The sequence below is a fragment of the Phoca vitulina genome, unplaced genomic scaffold, assembly GCF_004348235.1.
Source record: "Phoca vitulina isolate PV1807 unplaced genomic scaffold, GSC_HSeal_1.0 scaffold14, whole genome shotgun sequence".
In the NCBI taxonomy this organism is placed as follows: Eukaryota; Metazoa; Chordata; class Mammalia; order Carnivora; family Phocidae; genus Phoca; species Phoca vitulina.
This window is the reverse complement of record NW_022589717.1, coordinates 21475385-21503345: the sequence shown is the minus strand read 5'-3', so window position 1 is coordinate 21503345 and position 27961 is coordinate 21475385. Positions and strand designations below refer to the sequence as shown.

The window sequence follows — 27961 nt, the reverse complement described above, 5'->3', positions numbered from 1 at the left end:
TCCAGGAGTCAGCAGGTGGAGACCAAAATATCACCCTTGTAAAACTGACAAAGCTGATTCTTGAGAAAGGGGCTTACATCTGCAGTTAAGTGTGTTTCCTAATATTGAACCCTACCATTAAACAGACTTGTCCATCCAGTCCATGAAAGTGCTAGGCCAGGTAGAGCCTGTCCCTATTAAATTTGTGGCATGAAGGAACAAAGTCAATGTGTGTGTCCTGTCAGCAGCTCTTTCTCAGCAGAAAGGGAGGGTGGGTGAGGACTAGAGAGGCTGGGAGTGTTACTTATGTCATCAGAAATGGGGAAGTGTTACCCTCTCCCTTCTCCCTTCCTACGATGCTTTATCCTAAGAGTTTAGCATGATGTTTGGCATTGAGTAAGCATTCAGTATATGGTGCTTATTATTATAATGATGATTTGAGCAATTTGAGTAGCCACCATGATGTCTCAGAATCTGTGCGTTTAATCTTCCCACATATGTTGCTATTTGACATGTAGCATGGTTTCTATGCAGTATTATTTTTTTTTACTTCACCATGAGATAAAATTGGTAAATAGTTTTAAAAGGCTGTATAGGTACTTTTAGACTAACAGTTTTTAAACTTTTGGTGAGGTCACAGTTTCGTTTGCAAATGTAATGAGATTATGTAGATAGCATAAATTATACATATGCTTTCTGGGAATACATGGATCTTAAGAATTTATGGCAGATAAAATTTAATGAACTACAAATACCTCCATATTACTGTAAACTGGTATCAATGACTGTTGAATAAGTACAGTAAATTAACAGGAAGGTGAGAGTGGTTAAGATCATGTGAGGCAGATGGACAGACACATGTTTCAACTCTAACTGTGCCCACCTACTAGTTATTATTAACCCAGGTGTTACTGTTTTTCTTGTTTTAAATCAGTAAAATGAAGGTGATAATAGCTTCTATATCCAAGGGAGAGGAGTAAATGAAATAATACATATAAAGCCTTACTTCTGGGCCAGAGTATCCACTTGCTCTTTTCTACTGTTGCTGTTGTTTTTATAGTCATTATTGTTGTTACCCTTCTTTACCTTTCTGACCTCACCTTGATTATCTTGCAGGTTTCAGTGACTAAGTTATCTTGAATTTCATAACTCGGAGATAAAATTATTCTGAGCAAACAGCTTGGTCCTTTAGATCTGTTTTTGTTTAAAAAAGAAAAGCAAAAGTCCTCAAGAGTAATCTTCATGATCTTTGATCTCTCCATAATAAGAAAGAACTTTCACAGCCTGCTTCTGGCTCATCAGGGAAACGATCTTTTGTGTGCCCTTCAAAATTTCCCCTTCTTCCCTTGCTTCCTCTCATGTCTCCTTCCTGGCCCACCAGAAAGAGAAAGATGTCATTTTGATACCTCTGGCCTCTTCTGAAAACCTGGTAATGGTATTTATCCTGTCAGCAGTTCCTGGGTATTTAGTGTTTTACATCTTGATCTGTCTTTATTATTTGAGGAAAAGTCCTTAACTTTCCCCATTCCTTTCTGATGAATAGCTTGGGCTATAGAAGTTTGGTCCCCTCACTAAGAGCTACAGATCCCCTGCTGTTTTTATAGGTTGACTTTTGACACAGACTACTTCTGTTCAAGGAGCTCATTGTTATTAAGTTAGTGCCAGTTTATACCAGAACTTAACTTTTAAAGCACATTTAAATAGACTTCTTAATGGTTTTTTTTGGTTGATGTTTAAAATTGTCTAGTGGTTTTTTTTTTTTTTTCCAAATGACCCAAATAGCACATGCTCCAATGTAAAAAAGTATTCAGAAAATATATAAATCATGAAGAAGAAAGCTCTCCCATAGTTCTACTCCACCAAACTAGTCACTTCTACTTTTTTTATATGATTCTATCTCTATCTATATGTATGTATAGGTATATATTATATATATATATATATATATACATACATACATATAGGTTTATATGCCTTTAAAGTTTTTTTTGTTTTCCCCCAAATGAGATTCTTCTATATATAGTTTTGTATTCTGCTTTTTCCCTAACCTATGTATGTGTGTGATTGTTTTAAATAGTTGCATAGGATTTCATAGAATAGATGTAATTTACTTAGCTAATTCCCTATTGAGATGGATATTTAGGTTGTTGATGATTTTTTAGTGATTTAACCCAGGATGGTAAACATTTTTGTGCATCCATTTTTGAGTAGTTGTGTTTTTTGTTTTTTTTTTTAGTGCATTCTTAGAAGTTTAATTCATGTGTCAGAGGCTTTGTACCTACTAACTGGTTATGAAAGTAACTTTTTCTAATCAAATTTGGGTATTATCAGTCATTTTAATATTTTTCAGTGTGATAACAAAACTAATGTCTGAGTGTTTTAATTTCTATTTCTTTGATTATTAGAGATTAAACATATTTTTGTGGTTTTTGGCCACTTGCATTTTTTCTGAGATTAATTTTGTGTTACGTAGTCTTGCTAATCTTCCTAAGATATGTATATTTTAAAAATGGCAGAATTTTATTTCTTGTTTTAAGAGATTATATTTTAAAATTATAGTATTATATATGCTATAAATATATATTATAAAATTATATTACAAATGATTTTGCTTTTGCTGGACTTAATTTCTTACTTAGCTAGTTATTTTCAATATTGACATAGGAAATTAAGTAATTAGTAAAGAAAACCAAGCTTGTTAGAATAATTTATTTACCTAAAATACAAATGAATTTGACTGAAATTCTTAATGCTTATTTGCACTTTAAGGTACCTATTTTGGTTTAACTTTTTAATTTGCTCACATCTGGTTCTTGACCATGTTCTAGATAAGAGATGCCTGTATAAATGTGTATCTGTATTTTTACTTGTTCATTTTCATCATTGTTAAAATGAAAGGAATTGGAGATTGTTGATTGAAGTACTCATTTTAGCAAACTATGATCAGAAGATGCTTGGATATGATCCTTCCACATGATAAAGAACATGTTTTTATTTTATTGCTTTTAGAAGAAAAACAACAGTGAAGACATTATGTATTTATGCAGACTACAAATCTGATGAAAGCTATACTCCAAGCAAGATTTCAGTCAGAGTAGGAAATAATTTTCACAATCTTCAAGAAATTCGGGTATGTCTTTCACATTTTAAAAAATATGTTATCTTGTTACTCTTGCTCTTTAGAAAATAGTGACATTTGACACTAGATTAGACAGATTAAAATGTTAATACATAAAAGGAAAATTATTAATATTTAAGAAAACACTTTTAATTTTTTATATTTAAAAATTTTTTTGAATTCCGATTGTCATCTTAGTTTTTTCCCAGTGTTTTATTATGAAAATTTTCATACAGAAAAGCTGAATTGTATAGTGAGCCCCAGTATACTCACCTCCTAGATTCTATAGTTATTAATGTTTTGCTATATTTGATTTATTATCTGTCCATCAATTCATCTAATTTTTATACTCATTTCAAAATAACTTACAGATATTTGTACCTACCACCCCAAATACTTCAGCAGAATATATGATAACTGGAGTTATGAATATTTGCTTCAGGTTTATTTTTTAAGGTACAATTTATATGCAGTTTCTACAAATCTTAAATATATTATTTGTGAATTTTCACAAATGCAAACATATGTGTAACCCCGACTCCTCTTAACATATAGAACATTTTCATTACCCCGTAAAATTCCCTTATATCCCTTCCCAATCAATCTCCATGTCTATCCTACTCTCAGAGGTAAGTGTTGTTCTAATTTTGTTTCCTTATTCATTCATCCATCTATTCATTCATTCATTCATTCATTCATTCTATAGATCAGTTTTGCCTGTTCTAGCATGTCATATAAAGGAATCACAGATGGTGTAATTTGTTGTAAGGCTTCTTTCATTCAGCCTAATTTTTTGACAATCCATCCCTGTTGTTGCATGTAGCAGTACTTCATTTTTTTATATTCCTGAGTTATACTCCATTGTTTGAATATACCCCAATTTATTTATCTGCTGTATAACTTTTTGAAGTTATTAGGATAATGCTTTTGTGACCTGAATGTTATTAGTCCCCAAATATTTACATTTCAGAGATACTTTCAATGAGTTTGAACTTTGTACTTGTAAAGTTCTGGCGCTTCACATTTTTTCTTGTCAGAAAGTCATTGAGCTCGAATAATCATTAAAATCTTTTCAATTAGGTGATTCTGAGAGATCTGAGAAGCACCTGTGATTTTTGAAAGACTTCCAGCCAATTTGTGGCCTGGACTCTTATTTGACTTAGTGTTTATAAGACCCTGTCTCTACATTTATATTTCTTCCCTGAGTTAGTAATAAAATACTTAATAAGAATCACATATACTTTCATTATTTACTCATTAAATGCAGTGTTGTTTCCTTGTGAAATTTGTTTATGTGTTGGCAAATAAGAATAAGTAAGGACATTGTCACCCGCAGGTATTTTGTTTTTTTGTTTTGCTTTTTCATCCTTTGAGGTAAGTTTGCAACTTTTTTGAGATGACCACCTGGTCTTATTCTAGTTATCTTCCTTTAATTTTAAGGGATGATCCTATACATTTTCTTGACTACTAATTTGTCTTTGAAAAATCATCCTAAGATATTCTTCTTTTAGTTTAAAAATATTTATTTTGTGTGGCCATACCGGTTAATATGTACTTTCCATGCTTGAATAAATTCATAAATAGATTAGTTCTTCATTTTCTTTGTAAGTTTCTTCGTTTAACCCAGTGCTTTTTTCATTCAGAATATTTTAGATTCTTTTTATTATCATAATTACATTGAGCCTTTTGCTAGCTCTTTTAGTCATATGATACATTTAATCAGTGTTTAGTGCTTTAAGTACTTGAGATATTCTTCTACTTTGTGAAACATTTTGTATTTATCACATGATTGGGTTACTCATAGTGAGCAGCCTTTTGGGAGCAGAGCTGGCTTGTTTGGTTTAAAATTAAAGGTTTATCATATAATCCCTCAAGCAGGTTGAATTATGTGACACTGAAAACAGTTTTGATCCAAGATGTGTGTGGCATATATTTGAAATGTCCACTAGATGTCACTGTTGTCCTTTAATTGCTAGTCTCATAATCTAGTTGTTAATAAGACCTTAAGTAGTTAGTCTTCGTTGTAACTCGTTTTTCTCAGAGTATATATATTCAAATATTCTTTGATGCATTTTGGAAAATGTACATATTCATACGTGATTTCTAGGTTTATGTACTAAATATATATTTTGTATTTTTTTGTAAATGGGACAAACTTGAAATGATATTTGGACCATTTCAGAATACTTTTAATCTAGTTTTTGCTTCTATTATATCATTTAAGTACTGAAACATTAGCCACATAGAATAAGGGCTCTTTTAGGTAGTCTCTTAATTTTATTCCAAGTATGTTTATATTTCTGTGTAGTGACCACATAGCCTCACGAGACCAGTAATACTAAATATTACCAGGTGATAATGTAAGTTGTTTTCCTGAAAAACTTAATGAACATACTGCTTTTCTGCCACAGTTCTCACTAAGGAACCATAATTTTTGGATTTTGCTTTAAAATATTAGTGCTGGCTTTGCAGCTCATGATATAAACTATACTTTATCTTTTAATTGTACATCTTTTTACATGATTTATTCTGTTTACCTTTTTTCCAAGTTAAAGAAATAATCTGATATCATTTTGTTTTTTAAGGGAAGATAAGCAGACCATGCTTTTATTTTCTTACATTACTACTGTATAGGATATAAATTGTTATTTTTTTAAAAATCTTCTAACCCAGATACTAAGACAAATGATTAAAATAGTGTTAACTTTTATGAGGTTTTTAGAGCCATCATTTCATTAGTTATAGGACTGATTTAACTGAGTGGAAAATCCAACTAAATCTTTTTATATTTTTCCATGGAGGGTTGCCCACGGGAGGGTGTAGTGTGTATTGGAGTGTTTAATGGGTTTTCCTTTTTTACTAGAAATTATGGATTTGTTTACTTGAAACACTCTAAAAACCTATTTTCTGTCATTTTATTATTGATTTGAGTTGGTAACCTTACAAAAATTTAGTTCAGGACAAGAAAAGCTAATGGCTACCCCCTGTCTATCAAAAAATTATTCTTTTTCTATCATATGTTTTCCTTCATTTCAGTTATAAAACACACTATTCTATCTTGATCTTTGTAATCTCTGTTGAAAAATCTCTAAGAAGAGATCAGGCCTTCCCTTTACTCTTCTAGAATGCATATTTCAACCTCTATACCTGAGGAGGGACTTACAATGGAAATAAAGTTTAGACTTTCTGCTTATATTATACTTACAAGATACTCAAACTAGGTTTGGTTGAATAGAATGCTTTTGATGCCAGAACTTCTCTTGAATAACTTCCTTGATAACATGATGAATTCATTTATGCCACTTATTCTACTTTTTTGTTTTTAAAATTGTCCACCCTACAGATATTGGGAACCAACAACCTAAGAACATTTCATGAGATGCTTGTGATTTATTGCTTCTACACAAACTACTTTTTCTTTTTAATTTTTTTATTTTTTACACAAACTACTTCTGTGTAGAAGTGAGGACTTAGCATTTCAGAGTCTTTATGGCTTTATCTACTCAAAACACTTCATCTCAGTTGTGTAACTTTTGTGCAGGAAGTCATGTTCATCATATTATTGAGGAAGTTATTCAACAGAAGTTTTCAAATAAAGATAAATGCTTTTAAAATTTTTATTTATCTATCTACCTGTTTAGTTATGTTTATTTTTTTCAAGTAGGCTCCATGCCCAGTGTGGGGCTTGAACTCACGACCTGGAGATTGAGAGTCCCGAGCTCTATGGACTGAGTCAGTCAGGCCCCCCACTTTTAAAATTTTTAAATCATTTGCCTTTTAGCATTATGTTTTGGTTTAATGCTGTTTTTTTCCTTTGCCCTCAGAAGGAAAAATATGTGCGAAGGAAATGTTTTGTCATTTAGTGTGAGAAACCAAAGAATAGTCTGTCTTAGATGTAACCATTTTAACATCGTAGAAAACATCTCCAGCTAAAATTCAAAATTCAAGAAAACTTAGTCCTTTTCAGTTTGCCAACTAGTTATTTACCTCTTTAAAAACGATTATAGAAATTTTTGTACTTAAATATGAAACTAAAGTGATTTATTAGTCGTAGAGTGACAGCTCTCAAAATTATTTCTATACAGTTCTGTAAAAAACAACTTGTTAACTGAAGGTTAAATAGATATTTTCAGCATATGTGAAAGTTTTCTTTTGATTCATTGTTAGCATTTTGCTTCGAAAATTTGTGACTGCAAAAGGATAGAATATTAATGGAGCACAAGATTGTGCACTTAAGTGAATTTTAAGCTTTGTTTTTGTCTTCAGATAATAAAGCTGTTACCAAAAGATTTTTTTTTTTAAGAGGAAGCTTGAAACAAGTCTTCAATGTTAAGAGAGCTGTAATGATATTTTTCTTTTCTTCCATGTGGGCGAGCGTTTTGGCTCTCTTCCTTGTGTCTTGAATCAGTAGCATGGCTATGGGAGTCCATATTTGGTACTTTGACAAAAGTGGTTAAAAAGTCAGCTCTTCTGTTAGCATAACATTTACTATTATAATTTGAGTTCTGTTAATGTGTGTGGTAGAGTAAGAAGATGCAGACAAAGTCTCTGACTCTATCCAGCGATCTTAAAATCTACTTATATTTACTTTCTGATGAGGGGTCTGTTTTAAACAACTTGATATAAAGTGGAATGATTTAGGCGGTACCTATAAACATAAATTGGTTTGATAGGACAGTGTTTAATTTATTGAGCCTTTGGAAAAAATAGTTTTTGCTGAATTTAGCTAGTTTAAAAGAAAATGTTTTTGAAAATTAGTTTTTATAACTGACCCTGGGACATCTTTGAAATGAGTGTGGAATATTTTGTTGTGATACACATAATTTTTAGGCCAGAAATGTTATCCTCTCTTATCCCTCTCAAAAAGTAACATATGCAATTTTTAAAAAGTTATTCATGATTATATACATACTTATTTCCAAAATGGAGTTGAGATGACTATGCATTTGGGGTTATTTCCTTTTGAATCTAAAATGTTGCATAGTGGAATATTATGTATATATTTTAAAGATCTTACTTATTTTGAGAGAGAGAGAAAGCAGGGGAGGGACAGAGGCAGCGGGAGAGAGAGAATCTCAAGCTGACTCCACACTGATGTGGGGACCCATTCGGGGCTCGATCTCCCGACCCTGAGATTGTGACCAGAACTGAAACCAAGAGTGGGATGCTTAACTGACTGAGCCACCCAGGCGCCCCTATATATTTTTTTAAGAGATTAATATTCTTTTATCTCTTGTTTTTTTGTTTGACCACAAAGACTGTAGAGGTGTAGTCTGGCATTCTCGTTACAAGACAGACTCATGCTTTATTCAGTAGATATTTATTTATGACCCGCTAAGTGCCAGGCACTGTATTAGATACTGGGGATACAGTAAAGATAGTCACTGTTTCTTCCCTTAAACACTTCATAGTTTGGTGGAAAAGGCAGACAAATAAAGAATTACAATAGAGTCTAGTAAATACACATGGCGCTGTGGGAACGCAATGGAATATTAGGAGTAATATTTTAAAAACTTTTTCTAAAAGAGGTGATGGTTCAACTGAATCCTAAGGATAAATAGAAAGCCTACTCAGGTGGGGGATCAAGTGGAGGCATTTTAGAGGGGGCACAGCATATATAAAGGTATAGAAACAGGAGAGCATGGCATAGTGGCAGAACTGCAAGTAATTTAGTATTTTTGGAAGCTGGGTAGGTATGGAGGAGTGGCAAGGAAGACTGAAGAAGTGTTTATTCATTCTACACATTTATTGTGATGGTAATGGTAATATGGCCTCCATATTAAAATTAAATAAATAATTTTACTCCATAAGGAGTTCACATTCGTTCAGGGAACAAATGTATAATTGTTACAGTGAAAATATATAGGCAAAAATCAGATTGTGCTTACTGTCAGACTTCTAAGGAGTTTAAACTTTAAATGAGGAGACATTGATAAAATTTAATCTTGGGAATGCTGGGGCTGGAGCAATGTGAAGACTGGGTAGGTAGTATCCAGGTGAAAATTATGAGGATTTAACCAAGGCCATGAGAATTGTATTCAAAAGAAAGGATGGGGGCGCCTGGGTGGCTCAGTCGTTAAGCGTCTGCCTTCGGCTCAGGTCATGATCCCAGGGTCCTGGGATCGAGCCCCGCATCAGGCTCCCTGCTCCTCAGGGAAGCCTGCTTCTCCCTCTCCTACTCCCTCTGCTTGTGTTCCCTCTCTCGCTGTGTCTCTCTCTGTCAAATAAATAAATAAAATCTTTAAAAAAAAAAAAAAAGAAAGGATGTATTTGAAGTAGAATCAGCAGAGCTTATGACTGATTGTTACCTAGGATATACTGGGAGTATGGGTGGGGGTTCAAGTAGGTGGGAGAGGGCATCTAGAATTCTTCTCCTGTTTGGCACTTGGTTGGTTGTTGTATTAATCAGAAATGGAGTACAGAGTTAAGGAACATTGGGGATGGAGAGAAAGGTTAAGCTAATGAGATTAGTTTTTGTCACTGATTTCTGGTATTTTTTCAGATGGAGGGCTTTTCAGGGGGTAGTCAGGTAATTGGATCTGAACCCGAGGGAAAAAGTCTAGGTTAGAGGTGTAGATTTGAGAATTATCAGTGTGTAAGTAGAAGCTTAGGTGTTTGTTCTGATTCATTCAGGGAACATGTATAGTAGAAAAGAAGACTGCCAGGGCTGGAACTACAGAAATGCATGCCAGTATTCAAGGGCTGGGAAGAAAAAGATGATTCAATGAGAAAAAGCTGAGAGGAACTGCCAGTGATGAGAAGAAAATCGAGAGACAGTGTTGTCTCAGAAGCTGAGAATGGTCAGGAATATCCAGTTAGATAGGGACTGAAAGCTTCCTGCCTAAGCCTGTGTTACATGTTTTAATAGGCAATTTATTTAATGCAATTCTGTACCAAGGCGAATTCTGCAAGTAGTTTAATCACTCTTTGGAGCAATAGTTTCTGCATTTATAGATTGGAGGCTAATGAAATTATTTAATAGCAGGAATTCAGCTTCTCCTACCCTAGTATTTGGGCCAAGTAAGAAGATTCTGAAGGGGATTCTTGTTTTGTTTCATAATGCTTTGAATGGGAAGGTTTTATACTGCGGATGCACACTTAAACTTTGAAGTGGATGAGGTACTTTTAAGAGCATTGTGCTCTAGAGTCGCTTTTCTCAAGTGCTGTTTCGCAACAGTTATGGAAGAACTGCACTGTTTCTTGTAGGCAGAGTGATAGTAGTAACAGCCAAGGGCAAAGAAGACAAAAAACAAAATTAAAAACCCTTTATTTAATTGTATGGCAGGATACAATACAACAAAAATATGCACTTACGAAAATGAAAATGCTGTGGTTTCAGAGATACAGATTACCAACCCCTTTTATATAAGGAAAGCCTACTGAGTGAGCATAGCCAGCTGAACAGGGCAGGGGGAGACACCTGGCTGAGCACTTAGCACAGGGTCAGAAACAGTAGACCTCTAATATAAAGTTGTCAAGTAAATATACCAGCAGTCAGTCCCTACGCTTGCCACTGATCCATGCTTGTGTAGTTTGCTTCAAAAAAGATTATTTGGGCAAGTCTGATTCCTTCTCTCAAACATTAAAAAAAATTTTTGTTATTGTGATAAAAAACATAAAATTTACCATCTTCACATTTTTAAGTGTATAGTTCAATAGTATTAAGTGCACTCACATTGTTGCACAACAGATACCCAAATTTTTTTCATCTTGCAAAACTGAAAATCTATATCCGTTAAGTAGCTCTTCCTCATTTTCCCCTCACCTTAGCTGATAACCACTATTCTGCTATCTGTTCCTATGAATTTGGCTACTTTAGATACCTCATGTAAGTGGGCTCATACTATTTGTCTTATTGTGACTGGCTTATTTCACTTAACACAATGTCATCAAGGTCACCCAGGTTGTAGTAGGATATCTTCCCTTTTTAAGGCTAAATAATATTGCACATTATGTTCATCCATCCATCTGCTGATGGACCTTCCGCAAGAGGTGTGAATAATGCTGTTATGAACATGAGTGTGCAAACATAAATATCTCTTTGAGACCCTGCTTTCAGTTCGTTTGGGTATATGCCCAGAAGTGGGATTGCAGGATGAGGTAATAGTTCTATTTGTAATTTTTGTCTTTCTCAGAAATATGACTCACAAGAAATAGGCAAGTTAGCAGCAAGACTTGATACAGAGAGATAGTGATGTGGGGGGGTGGGAAGGTGAAGGGCCATGTGCATTCTGAAGTTTTAAAGTTAGAAGAGTATAGACTGAGATATGGGAGGCGGTAGTATGGTGTATAATGAATAGAGTGGATGCAGGGACACAGATCGACCAGCAGAGAGAAAAATAGAGTTGAACGAATGACTGGTGCTCCCAGTGTTCTTCATTTGCTGACCTCTCTGGTACCTGGTTATTTACTTTTCCAGGGTTCCCATGGGTATATAAACTTTTTGGTAAGCCCCCTTTCCCTGGAGAAACTTTTGAATGCAACTTTCTTTATTCTTGGTAACTAAAAATGGCCCTGATTAGAACAGAAGGAGCTGTAGCAAATTTCGCTGAAAACTGCTGAAAAATTTTATCATAATTTTAAAGTGTATTTTAATTGAGGTCAGCCCACTCAGGACCTTCATTTTTTTTTCCTCAGCCTCTTGTTTTATGCATGGTGAATGAAGAATTAATAATCTCTAAAAATTAGAGGCCAGTAGCAGATTTTTGATAGGATCAGTGCTGTGTTTGGAAGAGAAGAAATCAGCACATGAATTTTGATTTAGATTGGATTGACCATCACCGAACTGTTTTTTGAGTCCTCTTGTTCACTGTTACTTGTGTTTGTCACCTCTACTGTTTATTCAGCACTCTCAGCACGCTGTCACTGTGCTAAGCAGTCACCACTCACTATTTCATCCTGTCTCAAAAGCTCAAGTGGTGATCAGATGTTGTTGTTATCCCTATTCAGGGAAAGTTGAGACTTAGGTTACATGGACGTTTTGCTATATGGCTCACTCTAAATGTGAGAATGTTAGAGCTGAAAGAAACTTTAGAGGTAACCTATTTCATCAAAAACTTAGATGCTAAGCAGTCAGGCAGGTAATGTAACAGCAAGATTCCATGCCTTTATGCAAAGGGAGCAGCTTCTATGCAGTTTCAGCCTTTATTGCCACATGGGAATGTAGGCCCAGTATTGTCAATCTTAAAATTTTTAAGGAGAAAGTGGAAATCTGGATTTGAGTGTAAAATTTCCCTATTTTTAAAATATGCTGGGCAAACAAGGTATGTCCACAGGCTGGATGTAGCTAAAGGACCACAGTTAGCAACTTCTAATAAAGTACAATCCCATTAATTTACAAATGAGACATAGAGGTGGAGTGAACTGCTCGATGTTCCACAGCAAGTCAGTGGTATAGCTGGGAATCAACATGCAATACATATTCCTTCCGTTTTTTTCCTTAAAATGACATTAGATTATAAAATTACCATAATATTTCCTTAAATTTTTTAGAATAATTGAAATGTGGAGCCGAGGAAATGAGCTAGTGACAGGGGATAGATTGACTGTAGAATTTTGAAATGTATTTAAAAATTATTTACTTCCTTGATATATTCTCTTGAAAATTGATTGATACTGTAATGCTAATGCTTTTGGCATAAACATTTACAAATACTTGCTTTTCTTTCTGTTGATTGCTTTTGCTTAATGATTGTATAAAGAGCTTTAAACAGTGTAATTTGGAGCATAAAATTTCTAAGGAAAAAAGAAAAAAATCTCCAAACCTCTGAATAAAAGAGTGAGAATATTGGAGTGGAAACTGGGAATATAAGCCAATTGATTCTTTCTTCTCTGGTCATTTTACCTTCATAAGGGAGTTAAGAAAAATCATCATTCTAGGGTTTGCAGGTTTGGGGGGGCAGTGCGTGGTTTTTCCTCTTGTGTTTGCAGTTATAGTTGATGGTCAAAAACAGAAACAGTAGCTCAGCAATCTCAGCAACATTTTCAGAATAAATCGTCTACTTTGTAATTAGCTTAGAATGATAATTAGCTAATTGAATGGTCCACAGCTAGTCTTGATCTTGGTGCTTAATTAAGTAGGACAGAGGCACTAGGCAGAGAAGATCCCCAAGGAACTCTGATGAGAAAAGATCTAGATTCAGACTAAGTGGTACCATAACTTTAAGACAGTAGTAGGGAAATTGTCCAGATAATATGTTAGCTCAATTTTTATTGAGCCTAGAGTCCTTTATCTCGTTCCAAATTAATATGGTGTTTACTAAGTAGCTGTGTAAATTTTCTGTTACTTATTTTTGATAATGAAGAGTGTAAGTTCTTGCTGTGGGGGGGGTGCCTGGGTGATTCAATTGGCTAGGGGTCCAACTCTTGCTTTCTGCTTGGGTCATGATTTCGGGGTTATGAGATTGAGCCCCACATCAGGCTCCGCACTCTGGGGAGTCTTGCTTGAGATTTTCTCTCTCCCTCTCCTCCTCCCTGCTGCACGTGCTCTCTTTCTCTCTCCAGATTAATTAAAGTAAATTCTTGCTCTGGGTCCTATATATTCCATAGGTTCCCATTTCTTGGTCACCAGATAAATAAAATTATCACATGGTGACAGGTACCTCAGGTTGAAAATACGTAATATCAAGAGAATGAGAAGACAAGCTACAGACTAGGAGAAAATATTTGCAAAAGACACATCTGACAAATAAAATCTTTAAAAAAAAAAAAAAATGGGGCGCCTGGGTGGCTCAGTCGGTTAAGCGTCTGCCTTCGGCTCAGGTCATGATCCCGGGGTCCTGGGATCGAGCCCCGCATCGGGCTCCCTGCTCAGCGGGAAGCCTGCTTCTCCCTCTCCCTCTGCCTGCCTCTCTGCCTACTTGTGCTCTCTATCTCTCTGTCAAATAAACAAATAAAATCTTTAAAAAAAAAAAAAAAAGACACATCTGATAAAAGACTGTTATCCAAAATATACAAGATACTTTTAAAACTCAACAATAAGAAAGCAAACAAGAGACCAAAGACCTTAATAGACACCTCACCGAAGAAGATTTGCCAATGGCAAATAAGCATATGAAAATATGCTTCACATCATGTCTTCAGGGAAATGCAAATTAAAACGAGATACCACTACAAACCTATTAGAATGGCCCAAATCCAGAACACTTACCATGCCCAGTGCTGGCAAGGATGGGGAGCAGCATGGGCTCTCCTTCATTGCTGGTAAGAATAGAAAATGGTACAGCCACTTTGGAAGACAGTTTGGTGGTTTCTTACATGACTAAACATAGTAGCCATATGAGTCAGCAGTAGTGCTCCTTGGTATTTACTTAAAGGAGTTGAAAACTTATATCCACACAGAATGTGGATGTTTATAGAGCTTTACTAATTATTGCGAAACTTGGAGGCAACCAGGATGTCCTTCAGTAAGTGAATGGATTAATAAGCTGTGGTACATCCAGACAATGGAACGTTACTCAGCGCAAAAAAGAAATGATCTGTCAAGCCATGAAAAGACATGGAGGAGAATTAAATGCATATTGCTAAGTGAAAGAAACCAGTCCGAAAAGGCTGTTTGTATAATTCCAACTATGTGGAATTATTTGTATAATTTCAACTATGTGACATTCTGGAAAAGGCAAAACTATGGAGACAGTAGGAAGATTAGGAGCTAGGAGTTGGGGGTGGTAGAAGGGATGAATAGGCAGAGCACAGAGGATTTTTAGGGCACTGAAAATACTCTGTAGGATACTATAATGATGGATACATGTCATTATACATTCGTCCAAACCCATAGACTGCACACCAAGAGTGAACCCTAATGTTGATAATGAGGGAAGCTCTGCATGTGGTGGTGGGGGGCCAGGAGGTATATGAGAAATCTCTGTACCTTCCTCTCAATTTTGCTATGTATCAAACTGCTCTAAAAGTTGTCTTTTTCTAAAAAAAACCCAAAACTCTCTATCTCCTTTCCCACCTGTCAGGGAAACAAGTTTTCATAGGATTTGACTGGCATGTTGAACTCATCTGAAATAATTATAACATGCTGGCAACTTCTGTTTTCGCTACTTCTTCCCTAAGACTACATACTTGCTGCAAAGCAAATGAGATTTCATAATAATGAGTACCCTAATATTTTTTCTATAGGAAAATATCTCCAATTTTATAGTAGAAATTAATAAAATAATTACAACAAACTTAGAGCCAATTACTATTAAAATGCCATTTTAGTGTATTATATATCTACTTTATCTGTATTTAGAAAGCAACTTTGAAAATACACAGATTCTAATTCTGTAAAATGTTTAGACTAAATAGTGTTATTTTACTCTAATTTTAAAAGAAGAATCCCTGGGGCGCCTGGGTGGCTCAGTTGGTTAAGCGACTGCCTTCGGCTCAGGTCATGATCGTGGAGTCCCGGGATCGAGTCCCGCATCGAGCTCCCTGCTCGGCAGGGAGTCTGCTTCTCCCTCTGACCCTCCCCCTCTCATGCTCTCTCTCTCTCTCTCTCTCAAATAAATAAATAAAATAAAATAAAAAATAAAAGAAGAATCCCTGTTAACATAATCTTAAATTCTTTAACTTAACTGAATTTCAGTTTTATATGAGTTAACCTAAGTATTCAGATTCAGTAAACTCCTCTGAAGTTGAGGAAAAACTACTCTGATTATTTAGTAGTAGATAGTGTGTTTAGAGTGTGTTTTTGCTTTTTCTCTTATTTAACTTAATTGTAGTGAATCTAGCCAATCAGAAATGTTGTTTACAGTTTGTCTCTTTTTATAATAGTCATATACAGTAATAACTGTGGCCTTTGACTTATTCCTCTAATTGCTGTTTCTTTGAGATTCATGAGAAAAATGAATAGCCCTTTATTTTTTTAAAGGTTTTATTTATTTATTTGTCAGAGACAGAGCGGGCACAAGCAGGGGGAGCGGCAGGCAGAGGGAGAAGCAGACTCCCTGCTGAGCAAGGAGCCCGATGCGGGATTTGATCCCAGGACCCTGGGATCATGACCTGAGCCGAAGGCAGATGCTTAACCGACTGAGCCACCCAGGTGTCCTATGAATAGCCCTTTTAAAAAATATTGCATCTGTTTTCATTGTCCACTAAGTATGATACTCATTTTAGATATAATTGCTAAAACCGCAAAACTGAATCTGAAAGCTCTATTTTCCTATGTTTTATGAATTACAGTTAAGAGGTGTTACACACAAAACTTGAGTAAGGAATGACTTTGATGCCAGTAGTCTTAAAAGCTTATTCTTAGATCTTCAGACTGTTCTTCCAAGAGTTGAATTTCCTATTTTTTTTCCTTTTTTTTTTAATTGGGAGCTGCTTGAAAGACATGCATGTTCCTCAGTTATTATAAATATTATATTTTGGCTATATTATTTTGTAAAATTGCTTTTAAAGAAGTTCTCTTTAGCGGCATTCCATAGGCCTACATTGAGACATAAAGAAAATTATAAAATCTATTATTGTAATTCTGTTAGGAATTGTTGAGAATATAGTCCACTATATCACAAAGTGGTCTTTCAATACAGATCCAGAGTAAAAATATCCTTCCAATCTGGATTCGGGAAAGAGCATTTTGGTTATTATAACACACGCACACGCACACGCACACACGTTCCTCTTCTCAAGACCTTTCAGCTTAGGGACTTTGGTAAATATAAAAAACCTGTTGTGAGGGGGCAGTGGTTGAGTGGGAGGAGTATGGCAACTCTGTTAGTCACCAATAGATGGTATTAGCAGTTGTTTCTGTAGTTAAAAATTTGCACATATGATTAAATGGACTTAATGATAGCTCTTTGGATACTAATCTGTTTTTAAGTACAAGAACCTCTGTACTGTGTCAGAACGAATAATGATATCCACTTTGCTTTGACTGCCAGGAACCGTGGAGCCGAATTTGTGACCTACTTAATAATTGTATATGTATTTTTGTGCAGTAATCTCATCCTTCTGTCATTTGTTAAGTAATTTTATGGAATATTTCTTTTTCTTCTTTGTTTTTAGTTTTTATTTAAATTCCAGCTAACATGCAGTATTATATTAGTTTCAGGTGTACTGTGTTGTGATTCAACACTTCCATGTATCACCTGGTGCTCATCATAGCAAGTGCCCTCCTGAATCCCCATCATCTATTTCACCCCTCCCCCCCACCTCCCCTCTGGTAACCATCAGTTCTCTGTAGTTAAGTGTTTCTTTGCCTCTCTCCCTTTGCTCATTTGTTTTGTTTCTTAAATTCCACATATGAGTGAACTCATGGCATTTGTCTTTTTCTGACTGACTTACTTCGTTAAGCATAATTCTCTCTTGCTCCATCCATAGTAGTTGCAAATGGCAAGATTTCATTTTTTTTTTTATGGCTGAGTCGTATTCTATTGTGCGTGTATATATATATACCACATCTTCTTTATCCATTCATCAGTCAATGGATACTTGGGCTGTTTCCATAATTTGGCTATTATAGATAGATAATGCTCCTATAAATATCAGAGTTGCATGTATCCTTTTGAATTAGTATTTTTGTATTCTTCGGAGAAATACCTAGTAGTGTGATTGCTGGATCACAGGGTAGTTCTGTTTTTAACTTTTTTTTTCTTCTGTCAAGTAGTATATCTTTCGTTTTTAAGTTTTTATTTAAATTCCAGTTAGTTAACATACAGTGTAATATTAGTTTCAGACGTACATTTTAGTGATTCAGTACTTCCATACAACACCTGGTCTCATCACATATTTTCAACTTTTTGAGGAACCTCCATACTGTTTTTCAGAGTGGCTGTACCAGTCTTCATTCCCATCAACAGTGCAAGAGGGTTCCCCTTTCTCCGTATCGTTGCCAACACCTGTTGTTTCTTGTGTTGTTGATTGTAGTATGACATATTTCTTCTCAGCTGCCACAAATCTCTGATGGCTTCCACTAGTACAGGGATAGTATCGGTCTTGATCATCCTTGTGCCTAAGTACCTGGCACATAGGTATTCAGTTAATATTTGTGCAATTTTTTTTTTTTTTGGTCTATGCAGTGGCCCTTGTACTTACTCTAAAGATAGTGGAGGGACATTTGTTTTAGCTTTGCTGAAGAAAAGGTCCCAAAGCAGATTAGTTTTTTTTTTTTTAATTTTATTTTGGTTTTTAAACTGATTCTACCCAGGCAGCCCCACTTTATGGTATAAGCATGTGATCTTAGAGATAATGACTAAAGGGAAAGTAATTTACCAGGGAGAATCCAGGAGACTCATAAGTTACCTCTTATCATGGCCCTAATGTGATGAGCTTAGGTTAAGTATGATAAGGAAGGCACTTCAGGGAATGAGAACAAACTGAGGAACGAAAAGGAATCTGTCTTCACTCATCTACCTTAGTATTTTAGGTAGCTGCTTCACATTTAAGATAATAAAAGGATAAAGAAATCAAAATTTTTTTCAGCTAGTTTGTAAAATCTAGTTGTTAAGTGTTAGCTTTATCTATTTAAACATTTGACTATTTCTCTGAGGAAAATTAGTGAAAGGCACTGAGAAGTGTTCCTTGCTTTAAAATACTTATTTTCTATGAAGAATTGCCTGTGTTGAGAGAGAATTGTCTAAGGCAAATATGGAATTCAAATTTGAAAATTTTCTATTGACTAAGATCAGGATTATCGGTGGCATGGAATTATCATGACTCACTGAACTCCATTTAACCTGAATCTGTAGTCATTTGAAACTTGCTGCTATTCCCCCAGAGTCCTGTTGTACTTGCCATTGAACGCAGAGTTCTCTAACCTTGGCTTACAGGGGCAAAACCCAGTCTGTTTCATAATCTGCAATCTGGGTTTTAAATATTGTATTCAAAGTGGGACAGAAGGATGAGACCTAAGCCAGAGGAAGGAACATGTTTCTAGATTATCTTTGCCACATGCTGCTTTAATCACAGGTTTTGTAGTCAGATTGGAGTTGCAGTCTTGGTACTGTTAACTTCTTTATTTTGTGAAATAGGGCAGTTTCTCTGTTCTTTTTGAGCCTCTGTTTACTTTAAAAAATGAGACTCACAGTACCTGTTTTGTTTGGGTGGTTGTGAAGATGAAATGAGATTAAGCTGTGTAAAAACATCTGCAGCGTATGCCAAACACATAGGAGGTTTCTCAGTCAATATAAATTTATGTCCTTCCATATGTCTTTTTTCTTTAGTTTTATAATGGCTGCTTGCTTTATCCTTACTCATTCATGACTGCACAAGGTTGGAAAGTGCTAGATAAATGTGTCTTCTCTTTATTAAGTCATGCTCCTAGTAATAGAGAGTAGATAGGTTGTCTTGGATTCAGTTCCTTACTGCCGGATCTAAGTGTGAGGTTTTTTTTTTTTAATTAATGTTGATACTTTGCATTTCAATATCAATTGTTCAGAGTTGTACAGAGCATATATCCCATGCAGGTTTTCTAGTTTTTGTGTTTTATTCTAATGGAATTTCCATCGAGAGTGGATTAAATATTACAGATTCAGTTCTTTGAAACTACAGCATCAGTGGCATTAGTATTATGTGGCTTTTAAAAGGGAATACATAGTTTAGCAATTTTAATTTTTCTGATATGATCCAGTTAATAGCATAAGATCTGTTGGATCACATGTTGATCCATTGTGTCAATATACTAGATCTTTCTTTACAAATTGAGGCAGTAGTTTGCTAACTTGGATACATCCTTTGATTTTGTACTCTGTTATTGAAATTTTTTGTGCTTATGGGATTTATTTTTATTTGATTTCTTTAAAAAGTAAGCAAAGCTGACTTAATATTGATGACTCTGAATTCTACTTCTCAGCCCTTCTACTTTCTTTGCAGAATATATTCTTTTAAACTAATACAATATTTATAGTAATAAACTTATAGAGTAGGGGGATAAATGGACATTTAAAAAAATATCATTTATGTACATCTTAACTGTCATTATTTTTAGTCAAGCCAATATTTTCATAAAAGCTCTGTTTATCCTAATTGCACAAATATTTTTACAAATATTTCCACTAAGCAGTGAATGAAGCCCTGAAAGTTACTCTAGCCAATCTGAAGGCTCCCATAGCAGGGAAGTTGAGAGTAGTAATTGAATTTGGGGAATGCACAAAGGCTTGCTCCTGTTAATAGGCATTTGCTTTTAGGACAGTTTGCCCTAATGATTGAACAAATTGTTTCTGTTTGAAATTGGTAAGGCAAAAACAGAGGTAATCACAAAACAATTTTTGCTAGAATGTTAAGTAGGCTTACTTGATCAAATAGTTTTAAAGAACGTTACTGTATGAAAAAGTTACTCAACTTATTTTAAAAATCCTTCTTTGCAAAGAAATTTGATACCTTGATACCTGCAGTATTAAGGCAGCTTTTCACTTCTTTGTGGCCTGGCGTAACAAATGATACTTTTGGCTTAGAAACCAGCAGTATTAAGTGTGACGGTTTGGATGACTGTGTGTGGGTGTATGTGGCCAGGTTGTTGTACCGGCCTGTGTGTGGAAGATCACATGTACACTCATATATGTGAGAGTGCACTTGGGTTGGAAGTGATATGAAAAAAAATAAATACTGTCTTACTATTATTAATAAAACTTAATGATATGATTATATGGATATCAAAACACCCTTATTCATTCATTCATTCATTTACTTATTCATCTCTTGTTGTTGCTCAGTAATAATTGGATGTCATTCTTTTGTACAGTGGTTTTGAAGCTTGGCAGTTAGGTGATACTGGGAATGACTGGGTATTATCTCATAGTTTTTAGGCCAAGTGATGTTGAAAGACACAATTTGGCAAACTAGACAGATCTAGTTTTACATCTCTTATTTTTGCCACTTGTTAGCTGTGTGAAACCTCTGAAACCTCAGGTTCCTCATACATAGGATAGGGATAACAGTGCCCTTTTCATTGGATTCCTGAGATGATTAAAATAAAGTTTGCAGAGTACTTGTTCATATTGCCTGCCACATAGTAAACACTCACATAGTGCAAACTCTCTTTTTTTGTGTGTTTTAAAAATTAAATAATATTTGACAACTTAAAGACTTTTGAATATTTGAAGTACAATACAAACTAATTTCCACATAATATCTGGGAGAGCAGAAGTGCTTTTTGCACTTTCGGAGAAAGCTTGATAAGAGCACTGGATATTAAAGGATTCTCATATTCTTTCTTTAGTTGTATAAACCGTATACATATAAACCGTAGGCATAATAGCTGATTATTGTTTTTTAAAAGCTTCAACATCTCTGTGGTGAACTTCCTTAAAATAGAAATTATGTAATTTATGTACTGTAACTTACAAATTAATTCAATTTGGGCAAACTATAGAGTTTCTATCAAATAATATTCCACCATTTTGGGAAAAAAGATATTACTGTGGTATGTTATTAAGATAAACTGAAGATCCCATTAGATACTAGTATTGTTATGTTTTTGAGGTTAATTGGCTGCATTCAGTTATGGGTTATGAATGGTCCCACTTGAATAATCCACCAAGCTATCAGGCAGAAAGACCAAGAGTTCACAGGACTAATTGACCTTGTCAGTATAATAGGAACACTTACAAATAAAATTCTCTTTGCCAACAACATTGCAAATGAAAACCCCAGAAGAAACTGTTATGTCCTGTAACTGTCCTGGAATGCTATGATTCAGTTAGCAGACTGTGGCTGGAGGTGGGTCATGGTGGGCAGGAATTGGGGGGGAGGGAAATGTAAAGGATAGGAGGGAGAATTTTAGAGGGAAATAAATCAGGCAAAGTGTTAGAGAGACACACTCAGTTTTAGAAATGATTTTAGCCACCTTGAATCTCTATAAGTAATGTCCTTGGATCTCTGTAAGAGTAGTGTCTTAAGTTTTTAAAATTTTTTCACCCTTCCTGGTCTGTAAATCAAGCCCTTTTGTACAGATTTGATCGTTATTATTGCAGTGATCTCTTTTCTGAAAGGTAAGAACACATCTTTGACAAAGCACAGTGCTGTTATGAGGATGAAGTGTGTTTGTCATCCTGCAGTCTTGCTTCGTTTTTGTGTTTTACCAATATAAGACAAGTATTATGAGGGCACCGTTATATCCTTGACTCTAAAATGGATTTTCGTTTTTGTTTGTTTGTTTTTTGGTATAGGTTTAGATTTGTGCCAGAGTGGGGGAAGGGAGGAATAGGAATGTTGGGAAGAGACATAGAATTAACACTCATTCCATGACAAATTTCAACAATTTGTTTCTCTCTCTGTCTTTTTTGGTAATGATGAAAATCATGTATTTTGTTAAAAAAAAAACCCCAAAGCAATAGATCAATTTTTCTAAAAGCAGATGTTTCAAATGCTCTAAGAAACGTAGTGAACCAATATCAAGGCTTGGTCTTTAAAGGAAAAATAAAAAGAACGTTAGCTTAAAATGCATTTTAGGTAAATAGATCCCCAGAATAAGCTATGAGGAATTGTGCAGCAGATATCAGCCTCACTGTAATACTGTAGTAGAGTGATAACATTCCTGTTGCATTTTCTTTTTTAAAAAGGCATCTTTTACATTGTAAGGAAAAGACAGTCAGATTGTTAAATGGGCTTCAAAAATAGTAATAAAAAAAGATTTATAATGGAAAGAATTGATGGTATATTTCACCTAGAGTAAGAAACAATGTGTAATAAGGGATTTTGTGGTTTTACAGCTCAGTGCATGTGTTTGAAAGCTGTTCTCTCAGCAACGTGGGTGGCAGGTTATGCTACCATATAATGTATTGTAGTTGGCTCTCCACACTTGTCAGGGTTAGTGTTCAACCATTCGGAAAATTTTCCCATTGTTCTAGCATGTGAACCAAGACTAGTGGTGAATTCCCAATAACTTACAGAAAAAAGGTTTAATTAGAAAGCTTGAAGTTTGATTACATCTTTTTGTTTTAATACAGTGCTATGTATTTTAGTATTTTATCTCTGACTGCAATTATTTCAGTCAAAAAGATACCAAAATCAGAACTTCATCTTTTTCTTTTTTTAAATAGGTTTTACAGAAATTTGTATACTGAATCTTGCTCTTTTTTCTGTATTAACACTCTATTTCCATCTTAAGCATTTTGCTTTAGATGGACCATGGCTCTTGGCAGCTAGTGCATTTTTAGCAAATAATACTGTTTCTAGTAAGAGTTGCAGAGAGAGAAAAAAAAAAACTTAGTGTGAGGTCCTTGTAAACTGAACCTTTGGAACATTACTTTATTTCTTTTTTCCCCCCCTTTTGTGCTTCTTCTCTATTTGTGTAATGGTTATAAATTGCATCCTTTGAAAAGAAGGATTAAAAACATTTTGTTTTGTTATTTTTGTAATTGATTTTTTTTCTTTACCTGCTATTTTGAAGATACACAGAGAAATAAGCAATTATAGTATTGAAATTCCATTGTGCCAGCACCTCTAGAGCATAATCCAAAAAAAACAGAAAACCGCCTGCTGGGTTGTCTGCAGTATGCTTGTGTGAACATCAGTGTCTGCTGTTCACACATCATTTTTTTACCAAAAGTTCCTCTTGGAATAAAGACTCTGTGTTTTCTGAGTGTAGTGAAACATTTGTTGGTCCTTACATTTTAAATGTGTGAGGATTTCTGTTTATAGAATAAGTTGTTATAGATGTATATTACATGATTGTCACTGGCACATCAAGAAGCAGAGAAAAGCCTTGTATGTTTATGTACAACAAAAGAATGAAAAACTTTAAATGAAATTATAAGGTATTGAAGGTGAGAAGTAATGAGCTTTTGATATAAAGAAGGATTAATTTAAATACTGACTTTTGCCCTTTAAAATCTATTTTACTTATAAAGTGAAGTGTATCTTGGCTAGAGCGATATAAAAATATCATAAATTTGTCCTGTATTCCACTTGAAATTCGGATACTTAAATATGGTGGCTTCTTGACAACATTAGTAAAATCTTTCAAATGCCCCTGTAAAATTACTCTAATCAAGAAGTGTATTAGAAAGTATCTTTATGGATCCCTAGATTGATTTTTTTCTTTTCTAATAATATTCACTTCATTCATTTTTACTCTTATTATGTGGCCGGGTATCATATTAGACAGACAGAAAACTTGCAAAATGTGGTCCAGTGTATTCACAGTCTCTGCCTTTCATTTGGACTCATAAAACATCAAAAAGAAAAAGCATTTACCAGATAATAGGGAACTTCAGTTTTAAATTCGGTTAAATGGAAGTCAATGCCCACAACCTCCCGAAGTTTCTTTGAATCATTCAACATCATTTGTTTTTTTCTTTGAAACTTTCCAAGTAGAGGTTAATAAGAGTAAATATACACACATCTTTGCTGATACTGGGTTTTTACCCATATCAACTATTTTTCATCGAGAGATAATTTCAGGTTTGTTTGCCTCTGAATTCCATTCTGAATTTCTTGACCAATTAAAATGCACTTTTACATTTCATAACAATTGCATGAATCTTTTAATTATCGTTTCTTCTGATTATTGGGATGAGATTATTGTCTACCTGGGACCAGTTAATACGTTTAGTCATTAGGTCCAGTAGACAATGATGCTTGCTAATCTCTCAAATATTCTCCCCAGTTTGCTTCTTATCAGTTGTCTTAACCTTTCAGTCCCGTAGATGGAAGAGATTGTCATCTATACAAGATATATCTCACATATGCCTCCTGGAAAGGGAAGTAAAAGCACCAAGTCTTTAACATAGTAGTTTTCTAAGGGCCTAAGACTCCTGAGTCTCCTGATTGCCACGAAGCCTAATTGCTCACAAGGCAACCTGGCACACTGCCATTTCCCTACTGAGCTGTTTGTTGGTGCTTGTGAATAGAACAAAAATGTCTTTGCTTTTTCTACTCAGTTGCCACTGATTGCAGTTTTAGGAAACAAGTTAACATTTTTCTTAAAATTATAGTAATTCACATCAAGATGAAGTCAAACCTCAGAGTATCTGAGCAATAAGTTTATAGTTAGTTCAGAGCTTTTAAAATCTATATAAAATAAAATTCATTACTTCTTACTCCAAAATACTCATTTTGTATAATATTACCTGAGCTATTCTAGACAGCTGTTCTAGATTTGGATAAACACTTTTGAAAATAGATTATATGGTGAGTTTTTTGAGTTTTCTCGGGTACTTTCATAAACAAAACCTGTTACGTATGTGAATTATGGAACCAATGGAAATCACAGATCTGGCAAACAAAGTGTATGTGTATGGGCAAATGACTTCAGCTGTTTTGAAACCTGTTATTGAGAATACTAGAGATATTTGCATTTTAATTTTTAATATAACTGGAGGTGCATTATGGGTTTTGACCTCTGCCTCGACCTGTAACAAGAATTTCATTTGTTCCCGTTGTCATGCTTTACTTCTAGGTACCAAAACTAAGAGGAAACAGTGAGTATTGTGGGGCTGTCACACAGTTGAGGTGATTTCTTATTTTCTTCCCAGTCCCCTTCAGAGTTCCATATCTCTTTAAAGCATATATAGTAGTATAGCTTTTTGAATTGTCAATATTTATTCACTTGTATTTATCTCAGAATATATTCTTGTTTTATTTTTATTCCAGACATATTTTAAGACTGCTTTATTACTTTGATGTTCACAGTTTTGGCAGGAAAATTACTTTCAAATCCTGGCTTCATCCTTCACCAGCTAGGTGACCCTCAGCAAACTATATAACCTCTCTGTGAACTTCAGGTTCCTCAGCTATAAGTTAGGGATGTGGTGTTCGGATGATTAAAACAAATGTATGTTAAGTGCGTGGCACATGGTAGCGGCACAATAAATGGTAGTTAAAAGGAGCAAAGCCTTGAAAACTAGTAATGTTTTTATAGTCTGTAAAAGCATCCACTACTATGCTTTTCCGTGTAATCTTTTGAAATTGGGTTTAACTACACATAACTATTGGATATACATTTATGTCTTTGAGTTGATAAAGATTCAAGAGCATGGGTTTTGGAGTCATCTGCTGGGGTTTGACTTCCTGCTCTGCCACTTCACTGCGAACCTTGGAAAGTTAGTTTTCTCTGTGCCTTAGATTTCTTGTGTGTAAAATGAAGATGAAAACTGGGCTGTTGCAAGGCTAGAATAAATCAGTACACGTAAAACTCTTAATGCCTGGCAAGGAGTAAGTGCTCCCAACATGTTAGTTGTTGTTAACTAGTATTATCTCCTAGAAAAAGAAAAATCATAAAGCCAGAAAACTTGGACTCAGCCCTAATTACTGAGTGTCTCTTTCATCCACTCCTAAATACTTCCCATTACCTTCTTTCCAGTTGTTTCAGAGATCCACATCTCCTTAAAGTACAGTTAGGATTATATAGAGCAGTTAGAGTTCTGCTTTTTATCCATTGCTGTCATAGAATTGTGATATCCTCATAGTAAGAATTTTAGATGTCTCTTAATCAAATGGAGCTGTTGAGTTTGTCACCTGCTTCTTACAGGTCTTGCCCTAGTTAGGTTTTTAACCGTCCCTTTTGAAGGCAGCTTGATTGTGAAAAGACCTTTTAAAGGAGTCATTGCTATATTGAATGTTCTTTTTAAAGAGTAATTGCATCTCCGTGTATCTTTCTTCTTCAACTGGATTTTGTACATAAGCAATTATTTACTTAGTGGTTAAATGATTGATACACAAGTATTTTATAATGATTCTTTGGAATCTTAAATTTCTGATTCTCCCATTGTGTTTCAGTGTTTTATAACCCAGTGGTAGGCCATTAGACTGCCTGTTTCCTTAGATATGTTACTGAAGTGTGTGTGAAGGCTATCTCTAACCTTTCCTTGTTTTGAGTGTTTGTTTACTATTAAGATTTATGGTGATAGAATGACAGTGTACTTTTTAATTTACTTAAAAATTACTCATGCATGTGAAAAGTCCAAATTTGTATATATTTGCATAAGGTTTTCTCAGATCTGCTGTACATACAAATTCTGTTGCATTTTTGTTCTGGGATAAAAGATAAATTAATTTACTGTGTAAATGAAATATACATTCAAATATATTTTTTTTTTTTTAAAGATTTTTTTTTTATTTATTTATTTGAGAGAGACAGAATGCGAGAGAGCAAGCACATGAGAGGGGGGAGGGTCAGAGGGAGAAGCAGACTCCCCGCCGAGCAGGGAGCCCGATGCGGGACTCGATCCAGGGACTCCAGGATCATGACCTGAGCCGAAGGCAGTCGCTTAACCAACTGAGCCACCCAGGCGCCCACATTCAAATATTTTTAAAGCTCACTTAATAGCATATTATAATTCACTTGGCATATCAAGGACTAGGAAAAAAGCTAAACTCTGTATACAGCATGAGAGGTTCTATACATGTGTGCTGGAGTTTCAGTTGTGTGCTTAGTGCTACCTCATCGCCAGCGTTTATAGAACACTCATACAATTTATGTGTGTATATAGCCTATTTAATGTAAGAAATAGAACTTGATGACCATCCCAGAAGCTGGGAGTGTACCCTCTTCCCTTCCCTATCACAATCCTTTCTCTACTCTTTAGAGGTAACCACTATCCCAATTTTTATGGTAACTTCTTAGTTTTCTGTACAGTTTTACCACCTGTGTATGCATCCCTAAGCAATTGGTGCCTGTTTTTGAACTCTAAGTGGCTTAGACTTGGTATTGTCAGATTTTGCCCTCTCTTTTTTTGTTTTTGCCAACTTGATGAATCTTAGTCTTTAATTTTCAGTTATGCTAACTTTGAATTTTTTAAGCTTACCTTTTTAAGTTTAATTTTTAAGCCTAAGTGTATTTTTACTACAGTGGAACATATACATAGGTTAAAGTCTGGAAGGACTGCAGTAGCATTTATAGCAACAGCACCTGTCTCCCTATCCCACACTCCTGTCCCACTCCGTAGGAGCAATCCTCTTAGTTACTTTAGCCTTTTTTCTTGTATTTGCTTT

The 27961-nt window shown here is 34.9% G+C and overlaps 1 protein-coding gene across 3 annotated transcripts in view; it reads left to right on the top strand.

The window, feature by feature from the left end:
* The window catches only part of ANAPC10 (anaphase promoting complex subunit 10), a 253378-nt gene that overhangs the window by 40946 nt on the left and 184471 nt on the right, over positions 1-27961 (top strand). For all 3 annotated transcript variants that reach the window (XM_032412920.1, XM_032412918.1, XM_032412919.1), the window contains exon 4: positions 2989-3109. In XM_032412920.1, coding sequence (XP_032268811.1) covers positions 2989-3109 — 121 coding nt within the window. The remainder of the gene's footprint in view (positions 1-2988; positions 3110-27961) is intronic.